Raw genomic sequence first — 21,663 nt, forward strand, 5'->3', positions numbered from 1 at the left:
CCAGCTGGGCGCGGACCAGGCTGGGTGCGGGGCTCGCAGACCCGCGGCCGCGGCGAGGGCCGGTCGGGGCCCTGCGCGCGGGTGGAGCGAGGGCAGCTCCGCGGCTGCTCCCCGCGCTCCCACCCCGCGCTCCGGGCCTCGCATCTCCGCCCCGCCGATCCCTCGACCCGTCGACCCGTCGAGGGGGGAGGCCGGGCAGAGGGTCGCGTCCAGGCGGAGACTCTGGACCCGGGCCAGGCACTGGGTCGGAGGCGCGCGCCCCTTTCCGCCCGCAGCCGAGTGGCGGGGCGGGGCGGGGCGGCCCCAACCCCTCCCCCAGTCCCAACCCCGTCCCCCTCCCAGATTGTTCCAGCGCCCTCCTTCCCTCCCCGCTTTCCCCGGAAGGAACATGGCCGGGAGCAGTGAGGAGGCGCCAGACTTCGGGCGAGGCGTCGTGGTAAATGCAAACTCCCCATTGATTTCCGGGCTGAGCCGTGCGTCCCGCGCGCTCGCCCATCCCTCCCTCCTTGGCACCCCCCTCTCGGATTCACTGCTTGCGGCGCGTTCGCGTGAGCGCGGGCCACAGCTTTGTTCTCCCTCCCGACGGGATCGCTTCCACCCTCCACCCCGGCCCCCCACCCCTGGCGCCCCGCGCCCCGCGCGTAATCTGACCGCACACTTAACATCCCTTCCCCCGGGGTTCTCTGTGCACCTCTGTCCCCACCCCTGCCCCGGCCGGGAATCCGCTGCTCCAGCGTTAAGCCCGCGTGGTGCCGGGTCCCCACTCTTGCCAGCCGCCGGGAGTCACCCCGGGAGCGGGGCGGGTCTGTGAAGACCTCCGCTGGCCACCCTTGGGGGCCTCCTTCCCTTTGTGCTTCCCCCTGAGCTCTCCAGCACCGGCCTCTCGTTTTGTTTTCCAAAAGGACGCCGAGGATTCTCGAGGGCAGCTAGGAAATAAAGTAGCTCGAGCGGGGGAAGTTTGAGCTTTGAAACCTGCGCTTTGAAACTCTGGCTGTGGGATCTCTGCCCAAGCTCGAGACAAGCTAGTGCCTCCTGACTTAACTTCCCTCGTCTGCAAAAGGGACACGACACGAGAGGACCGCGGAGTGATCTGGAGAGTTTATATGTAAAATATGTAGTAGTGCGCCCGGAGGGGAGCACGTGGGAAGATGGGTTCCCAGACCAGAGCCTCTGTATCCCAGACAGTCTCTCTAGGCGTCGACCGGAGGGCACCCCTCTTTCAGTGTCCTGGAATCAAATCTGGTTTTGCCCTGTGGCCACTGGCGTCTGCTGGTGCCTCCCATGGAGAATGATTTCTGTAGCAGGTGGTGGCTGTTTCTGTGTCAGGTTTAATGTGAGACGGTGATAGGGGTGGCAGGTGGAGCCAGTATATTACATTTAAGATTATTTTTTCAGAGATCACCCTGTGATTATGAATGGACTGCATGAGTAAGTGGGCGAAGGAAGGAAAAACCTCAGGCTCAAACAGAAAGGTTCAACTTGAAATGTGTTGCTCAGTTCTTAATTTAACAGGAGGGCCTTTGCTCTTAAAAGAGTTTTAGTTCATTTATTTATTCATTCCACACACCTTACTGTCCTGCTGGGTTCCAGGCGGTGTTCTGGGCTCTAGGATACCGCAGAGAACATGGAGCTTACCGTCTAGACAAAGGACACAGGCAGGCAGTATGAAAGCAAATGAATAAAGATCATTTCTCTTAGTGCAATGAGAAGGAAAGAGAACAAGGAGAGTGTGGAGGAGGGCTGGGGGCACTGCTTTTGCTCAGGTGGTCAGGGTGGCCTCTTTTCCGTGATGTTTGAGCCACCATCTGAAGGGTAAACAGGATGTAGCCATGGGAAGACTGAAGCAGAGTACTCAAGACAGCACATACCAAGTGCTAAGAAATCATTACATCCAGAGAAGAAATTTTTACACCCAATTTATGCTTTAAAAAATGTCACTTTGTAAAAGGAGACTTGACTTTGGGTGTGAACATCATTATAATATACAGATGATGTATTTTACACCTGAAATCTAAAGAATTTTATTAACCAATGCCACTCCATAAATGCAATAAAAAATTAATTTTAAAAAAGTCACTCCAGTTGCCATGGAGAGAAGGGTCAGGCCTGGGGTTGGGGTGAGGGTGATGAAAAAAATAGAAGGGAAGTAAGTTCAGTTCTGGACAAAGTCTATAGTGACCACAGGGCCTACAGGTCAGAATGCATGTAGGCAATTTGAAATTCATATTTGGAATTCAGGAGAGTGATTGAGTATATTTGGAAGTCATTAGCAAGTAGAAAAATATCTGATGCTTGGGAGTAGATAGGGATGCCCAATGAAAATGGGGAAAAATTAAGAACTACTGTTACAATAGAAACCTGTAAAAGAAACCTTTATCTAGGAGAAGCCGATTAAAAAGACCAAGAGTGAGGAGCAAAGTAGGAGAGAGCAGGAAGGCTGGTAGGTGCCCTTCCTACAGGGAACAGAGTTTTGCGGAGGGTGTGAGGGGGCAAAGAGGTCATCAGGAGCGTCAGATACTACAGAAAGCTAGTAGGATCAAGATGGAAAAATGGCCATTGTATTTAACAATTACAAAGCCCTTAGTAAAAGTAAGCCATTCCATCAGTAGAATGGTTAAATATAGCACTCCTCTTTAATAATTGATACTCTTAAAAGGGAACGAAATAAATCTGTATGACTAATAGGAAAGGTAGATTGTTAAAGTCTAAAAGCAAATGTTGGGCCTAGCTGGGTGTGGCTCAGCGGTTGAGCATGGGCCTAGGATCCTGGCGATCAGGGTTTGATTCCTGGTCAGGGCACATGCCCGGGTTGCAGGCTGCAGCGATCAGTGGCTCTCTCATTATTGGTGTTTCTATCTCTCTCTCTCCCTTTCTCTTCCTCTCTCTGAAATCAATAAAGATATATTTTTTAAAAAAAGAAAAAATAAGTAAAAGCAAATGTTGGAACTGTGTAAACAGCCCAATCTATTTGTGTCAAAAGAAGCCCTCTCAAAAGCGAAGTAATTTTGTGGGAGATGTAGGGAGGCAGTGAGAGGGCCTGCCTTGGTTGGAAATAATCAATGTATAATATAGATAGTTCCTGCATTTTTATCATTTTCTCCAGTAGAATTGAAGATAATTAGATTAACCCAAAGTCGGATATAGGCAGACAAGGCAAACTCAGAGTGAATTCAAGGTGCTGATGTTCCCGTGTGGGATTCTTGGAAACAGAGCTGAGGGATGAGACTCCCTTCCTCTTTTTTAGTGGAGGGATAGCCCTGAGCCTGAAACTGACAGCAGCCACGGTCAAGGCTGGAAGGAGAGAATGGGGCACAGAGTGAGGGACTAAGCAGCAGAGAAGAGCAGAGATTCACTTTCTATATGTGTTTCCAAACTATTTTTCACCACTTGAAAAATAATGCAAGAAATATTCTAAGCAAAAAGAACATGTTTTTAATGACTTAGAAAGAAGGTTTTCAATATATCTTTAAATGAGGAAAAGAGAATTGGAATGAGTTCTGGGATTTGATGTTGTATAAAATGGCTCAGTTAATGTGTTTGTCATTTGCCCAGCTTCGCCATGTTTTGCATCTTCCAACAGAGAAAGCATTGTTCTGAATAAACTTAAGGCATATTATCTGTGATACTGAAACTGTTTAAAGGCTTCTTGTTTTGATATTTTAAAAAGCAGATTAATAACAATTATCTACAGTCCACAGCAGTTTCCATTCCCTCAGGTTTAGGACTCATTTACAATACAATTTATATGCAACATTAAGGATAACAAAGGGTAAACCAGTAGTTCCTTTATCTCTAGTTTTCTTTTATCTCAATAATGAAAACTCACTATTCCAAACTCACTGGAAATAAGGCCAGTTTGGATTATAGAATAGTTTTAGAGAAATACATTTCTCCTGCTTTTACATTTACAGCTTTAACTAGAGTAATGAGACTTCGGCAAGTAAGGTTTGTGGCACTTCTTTAAATTAATTAACACATATCAGTTATAAGTAAACTATTGATGTTTCAGTACATCTAAGTGGTTAATGTTTATTACATAAGTACTATAGACTAGGTATGGACATAAGAATTTTATATCTATTACTATCTTACTTACTCACAGTAACTACATGGTAGGCATTGACTCCTCTTTACAGATGAATACATTGGGACTCAGAGAAGTTAAAATGCCCAAGGTCTCATTGTCCATAAACTCACCTCCAGGTGTGTTGGACTTGTAAGTCTATGCTCTTAACCATTACTCCATCTGCCTCTGAGCCATGGATTACCATTATAGTTTTTATCTATAGGTTGGTTTAATTTGCCGTTTTCTTATTTTGGGGGGGCGGCATCATTTAAGTACTTATTTTATATCAGCAAATGTACTAAGAACTCTAAGTACATTATCTGTTCTGTGCCTTAATCCTCACAACTACCCTGTCCATAGGCTTTATGTATCTTATTTACAGGAGAGGAAACTGAGTCTCAGAGAGGGTTAAGTAATTTCACAGCTTGCAAGTGTCAGAGCTGAGCTCTAGAACATGGAGTGGAGAGTTGTCTCTGAGATTTGGACAGAGCAGAGGGCAGTAAAGGATTTGCATGGCAGGAGGAATGGGTTCAGATGACCGTCAGTTAATGATGCCACCACCTGGAAGGGCTCCCAGTAGAGTGGTCAGTGTGTGTGGTCTGGAAGGGGAGCCAGAAAGTGCTATTCACTTGGATGATCTTCCTGGGGCTGGTCAGGGTTCCTGCCTGGGCTTTACCTTGGCCTACCAGCGGACCTTCTGGAAGCTGCTCATGTACAGCTGGTGGTTCAGGCTCTGACCAGCCACGGTGGTATTGATAGTTACAGCAGACCCGAGGGCTCTCAGAGGTGGAAGCCAGAGCCGCTCTGTGCAAATCCAACAGTTGCACCCAGCCAGTTTGCTGGTAGAGGCGGAGCAAATGTGCTACTCTTCAAATATGACATACAATGTTGGCTATGAGTCTGCCCCTGGTAGATATGAATTTTCATTGCCGTGAACAGTGGTGCTCTTTATCACAAGGTGACAACTGAAGGTCGAGGCTGCAGTTAAGGTAGTATTGGGTAATCCGTGGATGGAGATTATGTCATTCATTCACTCATTTAACATTTTTGAACACCTATCATATCCCAGGTCAGTGCCCTGGGTTCAACCATGAACAAGACAAAGTCTCTGCCCAAAAAAGCTAATATTCCAGTGGAAGAAGACAACACACACACACACACACACACACACACACACGCACACACACACGTCACGTCCAGTGGGAATACATGCTTTGAAGGAAAGTAAAGAGGCAGAGAAGAATGAGTAGGCGGGAGGTGGGTGCTATTTTATTGCGATGGTTGGGGAAGGCTTCTCTGTGGAGGTGACATCTGAATGGAGACCTGAAAGAAGTAAAGGGTAAGCCATGTGAATATCTGGGGGAAGAGTATTCTAGGCAAAAAAAAAAAAAAGGCAAGTGTAACACTCTTGAGGCAGAAGCATGCTTGGCACATTCAGGGATCAACAAGATGCAGGAGGGAGGAAGAGAGGGCTTGGAGACAAGTCAGAGAGGAAAGCCATGGTGAGGACTCTGGGTTGGACGCAGAGCAATGGGAAGCCCTTAAAAATATCTGAACAGAAGACTGCTACAATATGATGTACATTTTTAAAGGAGCATTCGAGCTGCCATGGGGGCGGGGGTATGTGTGCCAAGGTGGAAGCAAGGAGGTGAGTTTGACAGCTATGGCAATAGTCCCAGGAGACATAATGGTGACACAGACAGAGGGGAGGCAACGGAGATGCTGAGGGGTGGCCCTGGTTACATTTTGAAAGAATCGATGACAGGACTTGCTAATGGGTTGCATGAAGGGGATGTAAGAATGGAGTTGACAGCAATTTTGAGGTTTTGATCTGAGCAACTGGAAAAATGAGTTGTCCTTTCCTGAGAGAGAAGGGGAAATTTGGGGGGAACTGTTACAAGTTTGGGATGAGAGCATATGGGGGCTGGACCATAAGTTGCCTTTCCCAAACCTGAGCAAAAGACAACTGGCTTTAAGTCCTGATTGAGGAGGAGAATGGAAAGCAGGAGAATGTCCCAACATTAAATCAAGTTCAGATGGGTCCTTAAACTACAAAAAACCAAACCAGACTGATTGGAAGGGACAGGAGTTTTCTCAAGGAGCCTGAATGGAATCCTCTAGAACAGAAAGCTGTGAGGGGCACCAGGAGTTTGAGAAGGAAGATCAGAGGATGCAAGCAGGCATTAAGGCCTCCAGAAAGAAGGGGGTCCTGACCCGGGTTTCCCCAGAGGGGAGCTGAGCTTGGAATACAGGGACAGAAGGAAGAGAGGGAGAGGGTGTAGATGCAGGACAGACAGATGAACGGAACCCAGGGCCCAGAAGGAAGACAGCTCAACTGAAGACCAATCTGAGGGCAGGAAGGAGATAGTTTAGGGAACTGGGCTGGAAAATTAGGATAGTCTGCATAATGAAAGGCCAGGAAAGCTTAAAGCTGGACAGACGAGTCTGATGGAAGTGGGTGGGAGTAATGAAAGAACCAGAACCCACAGTGCAGCCCTGATGTGGTTTGAGTGCATTAAAACTTTCGTGTTGCATCTTTTCCTAAAGATTTGAAAGTAAAAGTAACACCTTCACCTTCATTTTCTCTCTCACCTCTTTACTATTTTAACTATAAAACTTGCACATCCCATCCTAAGCAAGGGGAAGACTTGCTAGCAGTCTTCCCAGTACCCGAATGGGTCAGTTTTCTGGAGCAACAGTTTCCCAATAAGACTTTCAGTTCCCACCATAGTACATCCTGCAGAGGTCTTTACTAGAAGAACTAGATGACTGAGAAGTTTGCGTCTACACTAATCCCTAGAGACACATATTTTTAATAGGTAATCTTTCTCAGGCAGATGAGGCATATGCAATGCATGGAAATGTAATAGTATATATAATACTATAATAATATATGATATCGTGTATATATTAATATAATTACAAATATAATGTTATATATACACCTGTTATATTTGCGGTAACATTTATAATTAAGGCATAGATTATATTTTTATACATATATACTTTTTCAAACAATACTATCAGGTTGGTTATAAGACACTGAATTTATATTTTTATCATATGAAGCCAAGAGTTAAGAATGGAGTGTGTACTCTGTTCATTTCAGTACTAGGTCCTTTATCAGGTTGAATGAAACTTTACCTTGTCCCACTGAGCTTTTCATAGGTTCACAGAATATAACTTAATGCCATATTGATCATAGAACCTACTTTGTTTTCAGTATTATTTTGTTTCTCAAATGACACTTTTTTGTTTATTTATGTTTCTAAAATAAATTTCCAATGAAAAATACCATAACCGAAATCATTTGATTTGCAGATTATGGACGATTGGCCAGGGTATGACTTGAATTTATTCACGTACCCACAGCACTATTATGGAGATTTGGAATATGTCCTGATACCTCATGGCATCATTGTGGACAGGTGAGTGTTACTTCTTGTGTCGGGCTTGGTTCTGCACTGGGCAGGCTGTCTCTTGTGTGAATCATGCGATACAATTTAGGACCCTCTTCCTGGATCTCTTGTATGGAGTGGCGGACAGCAGTTTTTAGGACGAGAGTTTGAAATAAAAATCATCTGTGCTTTAACTGAACTGTTTACCTGGACATTTGTTCAGGGGAAATGGTAAGAAGGATATACATACATAAAGTATTACATTATAAGTAACGGCCTGAAAATAATATCTTGGACAAACTGATGAAAATGGAAGACGGTAAAGCATTGCTTCTCGCCCAAGGACCTTTGTCTCACATCTTTTAGACTCTTGAATTAACCAGGGAGAGTTAAGAGGTGATCTTTGCCTTCATAGGACACACCCCTAAAGCCCTAGCTTTTCCTGTGACTTGCATTCATTTTGGAGCAAATAATGTATCAGTGGTCGACCAGTCTGTGCACAATTTTATTTTCCAACCAGTGGTAAAGTTTTGGGAATTGGTATATTTGCAGTTTAAAAAGATCTGCATGGAACTCATTCCGGAGTACTATTTCTAGTTCTTTCTGATCTGTCTACATTGATATCCTCTGGCTCCTTCCTAGCTGATTGGCTTTCCTAAAGCCAACATTTCTCTCCTGTTCTAAGCCCCTAAGTCACCCCTATTTGGCCCTTGGTTTTCAGAGAGCCCCCATACAGCTCAGCCCACCACAAGTGCCAGGATTTATATGTAGATCATGCACTTTCACAAAATGGTCTTAATGCCCAGACTATTACATTTCCATGTACAAAGGTCATATTCTTAAGCCTTCACATTTATATGGAAAGCAAGCTTCATGAATTTTACAGTGCCTTCCCAGAAATCATAGAAATTCTTCCAAGACCCAGAAATTGGGGTGGGGAAGGCATTGGGGAGCAGGAGCAAACGGAGGCTTTGGGCTCCCACTCTACCCTTTCCTTAAACCGTAAACCTAAACTTCTGCCCCCTCCTTTTTTCATTTGTTATATTCTTCTGAGTTAAAATTTAACTTTATGAAATAGGTCCTCAGCCAAAAGAAAGTTTGAAACAGACTAGGTAGTTACTGTTCCCAGGATATTTTCTTCCTATCAACTTCTGTCTGCAAGCAAAAGGAAATGTCATTCTTCCACTCAAATTCTAAACATTTCCGTTGGACAAGACTTCAATATTGTGTGTTTTCTCTTAAACTATAGCATACTATTAAAATAAGGCCTCGTTTGGGGTATCTCATGGCCTAATATGGCTTTCTATGGAATACAAGTTCCTATCTTCAGAGGGGAAAAAAGATTTGTGATCAAATAAACTTGCATCTCCCAACTAGCTAAATCTCCCTTTTGACAATTTATATTTAAATATGAGGGGAAAAAAGGAAAGAAACCTCCTTGACTTTAACATTTAAACCAACTTTTGTTGTGCAGTGGGCATCTTTGTACATAGTTCACCTCTTATAACTCTCAGAATTTTCCCTTAACATCAGTTTGGAAATGCCCTGCTTTAAACAAATTCCTACTTTTCTAACCTGAATTTTATGACTTAAACTAATTACAACCTGATCTAGTACATGTTTGAGTCCTGGTAAGGTTGTCCAAAGCCAGATCCCTTTACAGGAGAATCGCCCAGTGAACTTGCTAACATGTATATTCTTAAGCATTATGTCCAGAAATTCTGGTCCAAAGGTCTGGGGTGGGGCCTAGGATTGCCCATCCCCACCTTTAAAATGAATTAAGATATAATTTACTCACTGTAGGTAAATGATTTAATGATTTTTTTTTTTTTTTTAGTAAATTTTTAGGGTTGGGCAACCATCACTACCATCATTTTATAATATTTCTATCATTTCAAAAAGTTTGTTTGCTCAGTCTCTGCTCCTACCCTCAGCATTAGACAATCACCCAATCTGATTTCTTTCTCTATAAATTTGTCTTTTCTGGACATTTCTTATAAATTAAATTATATAACATTTAATTATTGATTCATCAGTTGATAGATATTTGGATTTCTAGTCTTTGGCTATGATGAATAATGCTTGTATGAACATTCTTTGTGTGGATATATCTTGTCATTCCTCTCGGATGGATTCTGTGGAGTGGAATTCTGAGTTTTATGGTAAGTTTGAGAAACTGCCAATTATTTTCAAAAGTGGCTGTACCATTTTACATTTCTACCAGCAATGTATGAGGTTTCCAGTTTCTCCACACACTTGCTAACATTTAGTATTGTCAGTCTTTCTAATTATAGCTATTCTATTGGATACACAAGTGTATCTCATAGTGGTTTCAGTTTACATTTTCCTAATGATTAGTGTGCTTGTTAGCTATTATATGTCTTCTTTGGAAAGATGTATGTCTTTTGCCAATTTTTAAATTGGGTTGTTTGTCATCTTACTGAGTTAGTTGTAAGAGTTCCTTATATTTCCTGGGTACAAGTCCCTTATCAGATATATGATTTGCAAGTATTTTCCCTCACGCTGCGGCTTGTCTTTTCATTTTATTATTGACATCTTTTGAGAAGAGTGTCAATGTTAGATGGGATATTCTATAAATGTCAGTCAAATCCAGTTGGTTTATGGTATTGTTCAGTTCAACTATATCCTTACTTGTTTTCTGCCTGCTGGATCTGTCAGCTACTGAGAGAGGGGTTTTGAAGTCTCCAACTACAGTAATGAATTCATCTTTCTCCTCGCAGTTTTATCAGTGTTTTGACACTGCTATTAGGATTGTTATGTCTTCTTGGAGAACTGACCTCTCTATTATGTCACACTCTTCTTTATTCCTGATATTTCCTTGCTCTGAAGTCTGCTTTGTCTGAAATTAATATAACAACTCCAGCTTCCTTTTTATTAATGTTAGCATGGTATGTCTTTCTCTATCGTTTTACTCTTAGTCTATCCGTGTCTCTATGTTTAAAGTGTGTTTCTTATAGACAACATATATTAGCGTTTATTTTTTTAAGCCACTCTGACAGTCTCTGCCTTTTAATTGTTGTATTTAGACCATTCACATTTAAAGTGATTATTGTTATAGTGTAATATCTACCATATGTGTAACTATTTCCTATTCATTACCCTCGTTCTTTGTTGTTGTTTTTTTGACTTCCACTTTGTGAAATTATCTCCCCCACAGTGTGTGGCCTTTGATGATATGCAGTTTTCTCTTCTTGCTTTTATTTTTAAGCCTTACTTACTAGGGTTCACCCCTCTGTCTGAATGGCTTAGTTTTCAGCCTTAGATTGGTTAGAAATTGTACTTAAACACCTCGAGCCAGTAAGGCTTCCATTCTCTGCTGATGAATGTGTATAGGAATTGGCAAACATGTTCAGATTTCCAGCCTTTTTCAAGTCTTCCTTGGCTTTTACATTCCCCTGGGCTTTCTTGAGTCTCCTTTGAACATGTTTACAGGCTCCATCATGCAGGGATATGTGGGTAGCTTAGGCCCACTCTAGATTCTGCTACACATACACATAGCTGTGGTCAGTTTGTGACATGTGAAGAGTTTGTCTTGCCCTCTCCTATGACTGTTATCTCCTGGAATTCCCTATCAAATCCCAGACTGGTCTAACCAGTTAATTGCTCAAACAAGACTGTAAATACTGAAGAATGGAGCCTCCCTGTTCACATGTCAGGTGAGCTCCCTCTGGCAGTTCCCCACCGTGGTTAAACTACCTGGTTAAGCAACGGAGTTGATGGGGGGCTGGGAAACACAATGGGGGCATTCTTGGGAAAGGATACATAGACTTGCTCTGTTTCTACCCAGTGTTCAATGTTTTGATGAATAAATGATTCTCAGTTTGTTGTATGCCTTTGGTTGATTTCCAGAGTGCTGAAGTGGTTGTTTTTGACAATTTTGTCCAGCTTTATAGTTGCTGTTTGTGGAGATGATGTGTTGACCTCCTCACTCCATATAAAAAGGGAAACAAATGTCCCTTTTTATAGAGTATCTGGCAGACTGATGTACATTTTTTGATGATCATATTTTTAGCCTGAAACCATGGCTATCATTTTATATGTATATAGCTGTGTGTGTGTGTGTGTGTGTACACACACTTACATAAAACATTTATAATGGGATCAAAAAAAGATGAAGAGATTAAGAAGTAAAAATTGTGGGTTACAAGAACAGTCACCGGGATGCAAAATACAGCATTGAGATTATAGTCAATAATATTGTAATAACTATGTATGGTGCCAGAAGAGTGCTAGACTTGGGGTGGGGGGTGATCACCTTGTAAGTTATATAAAATATGTTTTTAAATAAAAGAGAGCAATAAAAAATATATATAATATATAAAATACATTATGTAATTATATAATATATATAGACCATACATAATATAAAGTTTATATATATATGTGTGTGTGTGTGTATATATATAGACCCACACAAATCATTCACCTTATTTATTTTAAATCTAATTCCATTTGAAGTGCCAGTGAGGATTTTTTTTTAAGTATGTACCTTAGATCTTGCCTCTGTTCAAGGTTTTAATGTTGTATGAGTGCATGGACAATGGACTTCTAGACATGAAACAATTAGGAAAAAATAAAACGACAGTTCCAAATTAGGTATTGGGCGCCAACCCAAGGTTTCATCATTGCATAACTCCATGAGGTGCCGTTCACATTGCATTCCATGGAAATGGTGCCTACTGGAATTGTAGTCTGGGGCACCTTTCACATAGGTAATGTGTTATCTTTGTGAAATATGAGGCAAATGTTATTCTTTTGATAGTTACTAAGGGCTTGACTTTTCCTCCAGTCTCCTCTCATGTTGTAAGGTGGGTGAGTCATTCCCCATTTCCTTTCTCCATGCAATAACGTGAGCATACTATCAGCAAATACCATCATTGCATTAAGCTTAACAACCAGGCTCTGTGGTGATAAAATAACAGCATTCATGATCTTTGACTTTATGTTTTACACCTTCATCACTTTTTGTGACACAGAGAAGCAACAATGTACTATTGATGATGTAATTATCAGAAATATGTTTTGAACACTCTCTCTTTGTCCAACTTGAACAAAGCTTCTTTATCTGTAGGCTCTGTCTCCCAAGCTCTTCTCCACAGTCTCCTGCATAATCTAATATACATAGTGCCTCATGCATTTTTCTAAAAGGCACAAAAATACTCAGTAGTTATACTTTAATATGTCTTTTAATTCCTTCTTTCAGAATTGAGCGGCTGGCTAAGGATATTATGAAAGACCTAGGATACTGTGACATTATGGTCCTGTGTGTGCTTAAAGGAGGTTACAAGTTTTGTGCTGATCTTGTAGAACACCTTAAGAACATCAGTCAAAATTCAGATAGATTTGTCTCTATGAAGGTTGATTTCATCAGACTAAAAAGTTACAGGGTAAGTTATTTGTTCCATTTTCACTATATGACCTTTAGAGTGAACAACTTTATAAAAGAACTAATAACATTATGAAAATAAAGATTGTAATGCTTTTAAATTTGCAAGATACTGCAACTTATAATTCACATAGTATTCTTTTGGGTGGGGTGGGGGTGGGGTGGGACTCCTGCTATCTATTTTCACCTGTATGGAAAGATACTTCAGGAATGATTCATGCTTTCTTTTGTGGTTGTAAAGTTGAGTGGTTATTTCCTGGTGCCCAGCTTCACAAGTGAGGGTGTTAAGAAAGTCCAGTGAACATTGACGTCTTTGCCCTGGTTGTTACTGTTGGCCCTGGAGACCTGTGTGAGGGTGTCCAGTCCAGAGATGAGAGTGTTAATACTTGGATGGCTGCAGTCATGGCCTTGAGATAGAGAAGGGAAGGCTATAGGAACAGTGAGTTATCATGCGTGATGAGGCAAGACCAGGGAACCTCCAACAGAAGGCCCCTCTACCAGTCCAGGCTGGGCTCCTTGGCCACCGCTGAACAGAACTGACAGCGATTATTCTCCAAAGATGTCATCCCTGTAGCCTTCCCCTCTTCTCTCTATGATGTTACCTTTTGTGATGCTTTTCCATCCAATGTGTGGTAAGTCATTAAAACTGGCTTACTACTGGGTAAGGAGCTGTTGGAGTCAAAACCAGGAAAGTATTCACATTGACTAAACTAGCTTGCACACTTTAATTCACTCTTTGAATTGGTTTTCTACTGCTACGTGACAAAGTCACCATGAACCTAGTGGCTTAAAGCAACACTCGTTTTTCATCTTCTAGTTAGAAGCCTGTGTATGGGTTCTCTGCTGAGTCTTCCCAGGCTGAAATCAAGGTGTAGCCAGGGCTTCAATCTCATCTGAGGCTTGGGGTCTTTTTCCAAGATCACTGGTTTTTGGCAGAATTCAGTTCTTGTTTCCCCTGACTCTTGGCTGGAGACCTCTCAGCTCCTGGAGGCTGCCCTCAGGTCTTAACCTCCTAGACTCCCCCATAAGCAGTTCACAGCACTGCAGGAGACCCTCCTTTAAAGGCTGATATGATTAGGACAGGTTCACCCAGGATAAACTCCCTTTTGATTAACTCAAAGTCAGTTGACTAGTCTCCTAATCCATGGGAGTGAGTTCCCATGAGACATACAAGTCTCACCCACACTAAAGTGGAGGAGATTATGCAGGGCCTGTACTCCAGGGGACAGGAATGGGGTGGTGGCATTTTAGAGTTCTGCCTACCACTCTCTGTGACTCAGTTGCTCAGCTATAGAGCAGCTGGCAAATTATTTCTATTTCTTAAGATCCTCTGTATTTTCTTGATGACTTCTCATGCCAGGATGAAGCTGTCTTTTGCAGACACCTTAACCTTATTTAATTTATTGGTGTCATCTCTTTGAAAACCTTTTCTTTCTTTAGGTTCTTTTTATCCTGGATTAAGTAGCTGTGCTTCCTTCTTATAAGAATTTTTTTTTCTCATTTACTTGACTCTGATCCTTATTATATCTTTTTCAAAACAAACAGTTTTCTAAAAATCTTTTAAAAAATAAGTCAGATTTATTGAGCTATAATTTACATGCAGGAGAATTCATCTCCTTTAGTTTATAGTTCTGAGTTTTGACAATAGCCTGTGGTCATGTAAATCACCACACTCAAGATATAAAACAGTTTCTTACCACAAAAAAATACCCTTGTGTTCTTTGAAGTCAACCCCTTCCCTAACTCCCAGGCCCTGGCAACCACTGATATGTTTTCTGACCTAGAGTTTTGCTCTTCCCAGAATGTCATATAATGTAATCATATGCTATGTAGCCTTAGTAAATCTAAATCTTAGCATAAGTCATTTGAGATTCATTTGAATTTTTACTTGTACCAGTACTTCATTTCTTCTTATTGTCAAGTAGGATTTCATTATATTATATTTTGTATATACCACAGTTTTTAGACCCATTCATCAGCTAAAGGATATTTAATTTATTTTATTTTCAGGATCATTATGAATAAAACTCCTTTAATACTCACACACAGGTTTTTGTGTGCACTTATATCTTAGATTCTCTTGAGATTGCTTGGTCATGTGGTCAGTGTATAAAGAAATTGCCAAACTCTTTTCCAGAGATTGAATAATTTTGCATTCCCACCTGCAGTGCATGTGAGAATTCCAGTTCTTCCACATTTTCAGCAACACTTGGTCTGGCCAGTTTTTCTTTATTTTTTTTCTTTATTTTCTTTATCTTGCCCAATCCAATAGCTGACAGTATCTCACTGGGTTTTAATTTGCATTTCCCCATTGAACAATGATATTGAGCATAATTTCATTTGCCTATGTGCTATTCATGTATCTCCTTTGATGAATTGTTTATTCAAATATCTTGCTCATTTTAAAATTAAGTTGTTTTCTTATTGTTGAATTTTGAGAGTTCTTTATATATTTTTTGCCACAGATCCTTTATTAGATAAAGGAATTTATTTTTAAATGTATTATGAATAATTTTTCCAGCCAGTGGGTGGCTTTTTTATTTTTCTAACAGTACTTTTTATTCAAAGAACATACTTTAAAAATTTTTATAAACCCCAGTTATCAATTTTTTTATTTTGTGGATCATGCTTTTTTGTGTATCTAAGTAACTTTTGCCTAATTCAGGGTCATAAAGATGTTATCTCTTGTCTTTGAGAAGTTTCATCGTTTTAGATTTAAAACTAGGTCTATACCCAGCTGGACATGACTCAACGGTTGAGCATCGACCTAGGATACAGGAGATCCTGGTTCGACTCCCCGTCAGGGCACATGCCCGGATTGGTGGTTCGATACCCGGTTGGGGGCGTGCAGGAAGCAGCTGATCAATGACAACTCTCTCATCATTGATGTTTCTATATCTCTCTCTTTCCCTCTCCCTTCCTCTCTCTGAAATATATATATTTTTAAAAACACAAAAACAAAAAACAACAAAAAACTAGGTCTATGGTTCATATTGTATTAATTAGTATGATACAGGTCATACTTCTCTTCCCTAGAGTTTTGCTCTAGGGACATATCAAAACATATCATATTTCTTCTCTGAATACAGATGATTTTATTCTTATTCATTTATTCATTTTTTTGCAAGTGAATGTCCAATTACTCAGATCATTTAACAATCCATTGACTATGTGTAAGTCTATTTCTGAACATTCTATTCAGTCCTATTAATCTATATTCATATCCTTTTGTCAATACCTCGCTGTTTCAACTACTGTAGCTGTATAGTATGTCTGGAAATCAGGTAGTACTTGTCCTCCCAACTTTGTTCTTTTTCATAACCATTTTAGTCATTCTACTTCCTTGCCTTTCCATATGAATTTTCAAATCATGTTGTTCATTTCTACAAAATAACCTGTTAGAATTTTTGTTACTTTGGATCTAATTTGGGGAGAATTAAAATCTTCACATTATTTAGTTTTCCAATCCATGGACAGGGTATATTTTACAACTTATTTAGGTCTTATTTAATATAATTTGTTTTTCGAGTTTTCAAGAGTCAGGTTTCAGACATATTTCTTAGGTTTACACCTAAATATTTAATGTTTTTGGTCCTATTATAATTGCTAAGTTTTTCTTTGAATTTTAATTTTCAACTGTTTATGGCTAGTATATTAGAAATACTGTTGATTTTACATATGAAAAATTGACTTTTGAAAACTCTTACTAGTTCTAATAGTTTTTTTGTAGATTCTTTTGGATTTTCTATAAAGACAATGATTTCTTCTCTGAATAGAGATGATTTTATTCTTCCTTTCCAATTTTTTTAAAATTTATTTTTTATTGAATTTATTGGGGTAACATTGGTTAATAAAATTATATAGGTTTCAGGTGTACAATTCTATAATACATCATATGTATATTGTATTGTGTGTTCACCACCCCAAGTCAAGTCTCCTTCCATCACCATTTATCCCCCTTTACCTTATTCTATCTCCACCACTCCTCTTCCCTCTGGCAATCACCATACTCTTGTCTGTTTTTAAGAGTCTTTCTTTTTTCTTTTCTCAATCCCTTTACCCTCCTCACCCAGCCCCCAGCCCCCACCCCGCTGACAGCTGTCAGTCTGTTCTCTCTATCCATGAGTCTGTCTCTAGTTTGTTAGTTTATTTTGTTCATTTGAGCCCACATAAAAGTGAAACCATATGGTACTTGTCTTCCTTTGACTGGCTTATTTCACTTAGCATAATTCTTTCCAGGTCCATCCATGCTGTCACAAAAGGAAAGATTTTCTTCTTTTTAAAGGCTGAGTAGTATTTCATTGTGTAAATGTCCCACAGCTTTTTTATCCACTAATCTACTGATGGGCACTTGGGTGCTTCCAAATCTTGGCTATTGTAAGTAGCACTGCAATGAACATAGGGGGGCATGTATCCTTTCCAATCAGTGTTCTGAGTTTCCTCAGATATATTCGCAGACCTAGAATTGCTTTGTTTTAAAGCAAGTCCATTTTTAATTTTTTGAGGTGACTCCATACTGCCTTCCACGGTGACTGCACCAATTTGCATTCCCATCAAAAGCACACAAGGGTTCCCTTTCCTCCACATCCTTGAAAACACTTGTTTGTTGATTTATTGATGATAGCCATTCTGATAGGTTTGAGGTAATACCTCTTTGTGGTTTTAATTTGCAATTCTCTGATGATTAGTGAGATTTTGTACCAAGTTTTTTTTATCACTATGGTTTCGTAGTATAATTTGATAATAGGTAGCACGATTCCTCCAACTTTGTTCTTTCTCAAGATTGCTGTGGGTATTCGGGGTTTCTTGTGGTTCCATATGAATTTTTTGAATATTTGTTTTGGTTCTCTGAAATATGCCATTGGTATCTTGATAAGAATTGTGTTGAATCTATAAATTGCTTTAGGTAGTCTGGACATTTTAATGATGTTAATTCTTCCTATCCATGAACATGGTATATGCTTCCACTTATTTGTATCTGCTTCAATTTCTTTCTTCAGTGTCTTATAATTTTCTGAGTACAGGTCTTTTAGATCCTTGGTTAAATTTATTTCTAGATATTTTTTGGAAGCAATTTTAAATGGAATTGTGTTCTTAGTTTCCCTTTCTGATAGTTCATTATTGGCGTCTAAAAATGCAACTGATTACTGGATATTTATTTTGTATCCTACTACTTTACTGAATTCACTTATCAGTTCTAGTAGTTTTTTGGTGGAATCTTTAGGGTTCTCTATGTACAGTATCATATCATCTGCAAATAATGACAGTTTTACTTCTTCCTTTCAATTTAAATGCCTTTTATATCTTCTTCTTGTCTGATTGCTGTGGTTAGGACTTCCAGTACTTTGTTGAATAAGAGTGGTGAAAGTGGACATCGCTGTCTTATTCTCAATCTTAAGGGAAATGCTCTTAGTTTTTGCCCATTAAATACGATGTTGGCTGTGGGTTTGTCATATATGGCCTTTATTATGTTGAGGTATGATCCTGGTATTCCCACTATGCTGAGAGTTTTTATCATAAATGGGTCCTGGGTTTTATCGAATTTTTTTTTGCATCTATTGCTATGTTCATGTAGTTTTTATCCTTCATTTTGTTTAGAGGTGTATCGTGTTTATTGATGTTATACCAATCTTGCATCCCCAGAATAAATCCCACTTGGTCATGGTGTATGATCTTTTTAATATATTGCTGGATCTGATTTGCTAATATTTTGTTCAGGATTTTATCATCTATGTTCATCAAAGATTTTGACCTTTAATTTTCTTTCTTTCTTGTGTCTTTATCTGATTTTGGAATTAGTATAGTGCTGGCCTCATAAAATGAGCTTGGGAGTCTTTTCTCCTCTTGAATTTTTGAAATAGTTTGAGAAAGATAGATGTTAGTTCTTTTTTGAATGTTTGGTAAAATTTACCTGCCAAGCCATCTGGTCTAGGACTTTTGTTTGCTGGGAGTTTTTTGATTACTCCTTCAATTTCACTAGTTGTAATCTGTCTATTCAGATTCTCTGATTCTTCCTGATTCAGTTTTGTTTCTAGAAATTTATCCATTTTTTTCCACATTGTTCAATTTGTTGGCATATAGTTGTCCATAATATTTTCTTACAATCCTTTGTATTTTTTTTGGTGTCAGTTATTACTTTGCCGTTATCATTTCTGATTTTATCTCTTTGGGTCCTCTCTCTTTTTTCTTGATGAATCTGGTTAAAGGTTTGTCAATTTTGTTTATCTTTTCAAATAACCAACTCTTGGTTTCATTTATCTTTTGTATTTTTTAAATTTTATTTCATTATTTCTGCTGTGATCTTTATTATTTCCTTCTACTCACTTTGGGCTTTGTTTGTTGTTCTTTTTTCTATTTCCTTTAAGTGTAAAGTTAGATTGTTTATTTGAGATATTTCTTGTTTCTTGAGGTAGTCCTTTTAGGAGCTGCTTTCACTGTTTCCCATAAATTTGGGAGTTGTAGTGTTCTCATTTTCATTTCTTCCAAGGTATCTTTTGAGTTTTTCTAAATCTCGTTGTTTGCCCATTCATTCTTTAGAAATACATCATTTAGCCTCCAGATCTTTGAGTGTTTTTCAGTTTTTTTCTTCTGATTGATTTCTAGTTTTATTCCATTACGGTCAAAGAAGGTACTTGATATGATTTCAGCCTTCTTACATTTATTGAGACGTTTTGTGTTTTAACATGTGGTCTATCCTAGAAAATATTCCATGTACAATTGAAAAGGATGTATATTGTGCTGCTTTGGGGTGAAATGCTCTGAAGATACTGATTAAATCCATCTGATCTAGTGTGTCATTTAAGGCTTCTGTATCCTAGTTGATTTTCTGTCTGCAAAACCTATCGATTAATGTCAATGGGGTGTTAAAATCCCCTACTTTGACTGCATTACTGTCAGTCTCTCCATTTATGTCCATCAAGATTTGCTTTACATATTTAGGTGTTCTTATGTTGATGCATAAATATTTACAAGGTTTATATTCTTTTGTTGGCTTGCTCCCTGTGTCATTATGTACTGTCCTTCTTTGTCTCTTACTATAGCTTTTGTTTTGAAGTCTGTTTTGTCAGATATAAGTATTGTTAAGCCAGGGTTTTTTTCCATTTTCATGAAATATCTTTTTCCACCCCTTTACTTTTAGTCTGTGTGTATCTTTCATTCTGAAGTGTCTCTTGTAGACAGCATGTATAAGGGTCCTGTTATTTTTATCCATTCAGCTATCCTATATCTTTGGAGCATTTAAGCTATTTACATTTAAAGTGATTACTGATGAGTATGTGTTGCCATTTTATTCTTTTAACTTCTTCTACTACTTCTTAAAACAGGCCCTTTAACATTTTTTGTAATAGGTTTGGTGGTAACAAACTCTTTTAGCTTTTTCTTATCTTGGAAGATCTTTATTTCTCTTTCAATTTTAAATGATAGCCTTGCTTGGTAAAGTAGTCTTTGTTGTAGGTCTTTGATTTTCATCCCTTATGAATATTTTATGCCAGTCCCTTTCGGCTTTGCAGGTAACTAACTGTCTTTCTCTTGCAGCTTTTAAGATTCTCTCTTTGTAACCTTTGCCATTTTAATTATGATGTGTCTTGGTGTAGGCTCTTTGGGTTCACCTTGTTTGGTACTCTCTGTGCTTCCTGGACTTGTGTGTCTTTTTCCTTCACCAGGTTTGGAAAGTTTTTGGTCATTATTTCTTCAAGTTGGTTCTTGATCCCTTACTCTCTCTTCTCCTTCTGATATCCCTATAATGCAGATGCTGTTATGCTTCATGTTGTCCCAAAGGTACCTTAAACTATCTCCATTGCTTTAAATTCTTTTTTGTTTTCTTTTTGCCGCTCTGATTGGGTGTTTTTTCCTACTTTGTCTTCCAAGTTGCTGATTTAGTCCTCTCCTTCATCCAACCTACTTTTTATTCCTTCCAGTGTACTCTTGATATTAGATATTGTATTCTTCATTTCTGACTGGTTCTTTTTTATGTTTTCTATGTATTTTGCATGCTGTTGTAGTTCTTGCTAAATTCCTTGGGTATCCTTATAACCATTACTTTGAATTCTGTATCTGATAAATTGCTTGCCTCCATTTCATTTAGCTCTTTTTCTGGAGAGTTCTCCTGCTTTTTCAATTGGGTTTTGTTTCTTTTTCTCCCAGTTTTGGCTGCCTCTTTGTGTTTGTTTCTATGTATTAGATAGATCAGCTATGACTCCCAAGTTTTCGTGTGGCGGTCTTTTGTAGTAAGTGTCCCGTGGGACCTAGTGGCACAGTCTCCTTGATCATCTAATCTGGATGCTCTAAGATTCCTTGTGTGGGTTATTTGGGCCCTCTCCTGTTGTAATTGAGTCTTGATTGCTATTGGCCCATTTGTGTGTGGTATTGACCCTTAGGCTGGCTGACTGTGAGGCTGAACAGACCACAGCGTGCCAGCTGCTGTGCATGTGCTGACTACACAAAGCAGAATTCACCTCAGCAGTGTTTGATGCCTGCCGAGATCTCCCTTTAGGTATACTGTTTGTGAAGCTATCGAATCCTGCCCTGATGTTGTCTGAAGCTGGAAACTGGGTGTGTTGTTTCTGGGCCTCTTGGGAAGGACTCTGGTGCAGGCCAATGTCAGACACTGTCTATGCCTGGCCCTTGGCAACTTTGGTGCTACAAGCAATGCACTGTTTATGGCTACCTCTGTTGGGCCTGGGTGCACATGGGAAGAACCAAGTCTAGTACCAATGTTGACTTTTTCGAGCACTGGCCCCAGGGGCACGTCAGCAAAAGTCCCAAGGCACCCCAACATCTGCCTCTACCTTCCT

At 39.7% G+C, this 21,663-nt stretch overlaps 1 protein-coding gene across 2 annotated transcripts in view; it reads left to right on the plus strand.

Annotated features, from left to right (window-relative positions):
• Window positions 1-359: 359 nt before the first annotated feature.
• The window catches only part of PRTFDC1 (phosphoribosyl transferase domain containing 1), a 90,966-nt gene continuing 69,662 nt past the window's right edge, over window positions 360-21,663 (plus strand). For both annotated transcript variants that reach the window (XM_081145933.1, XM_081145934.1), the window contains exons 1-3: window positions 360-436; window positions 7,388-7,494; window positions 12,689-12,872. In XM_081145933.1, coding sequence (XP_081002059.1) covers window positions 389-436; window positions 7,388-7,494; window positions 12,689-12,872 — 339 coding nt within the window. In that variant the 5' untranslated portion in view covers window positions 360-388. The remainder of the gene's footprint in view (window positions 437-7,387; window positions 7,495-12,688; window positions 12,873-21,663) is intronic.

The sequence above is a fragment of the Miniopterus schreibersii genome, assembly GCF_964146895.1.
Source record: "Miniopterus schreibersii genome assembly, chromosome: 1".
Lineage (NCBI taxonomy): Eukaryota > Metazoa > Chordata > Mammalia > Chiroptera > Miniopteridae > Miniopterus > Miniopterus schreibersii.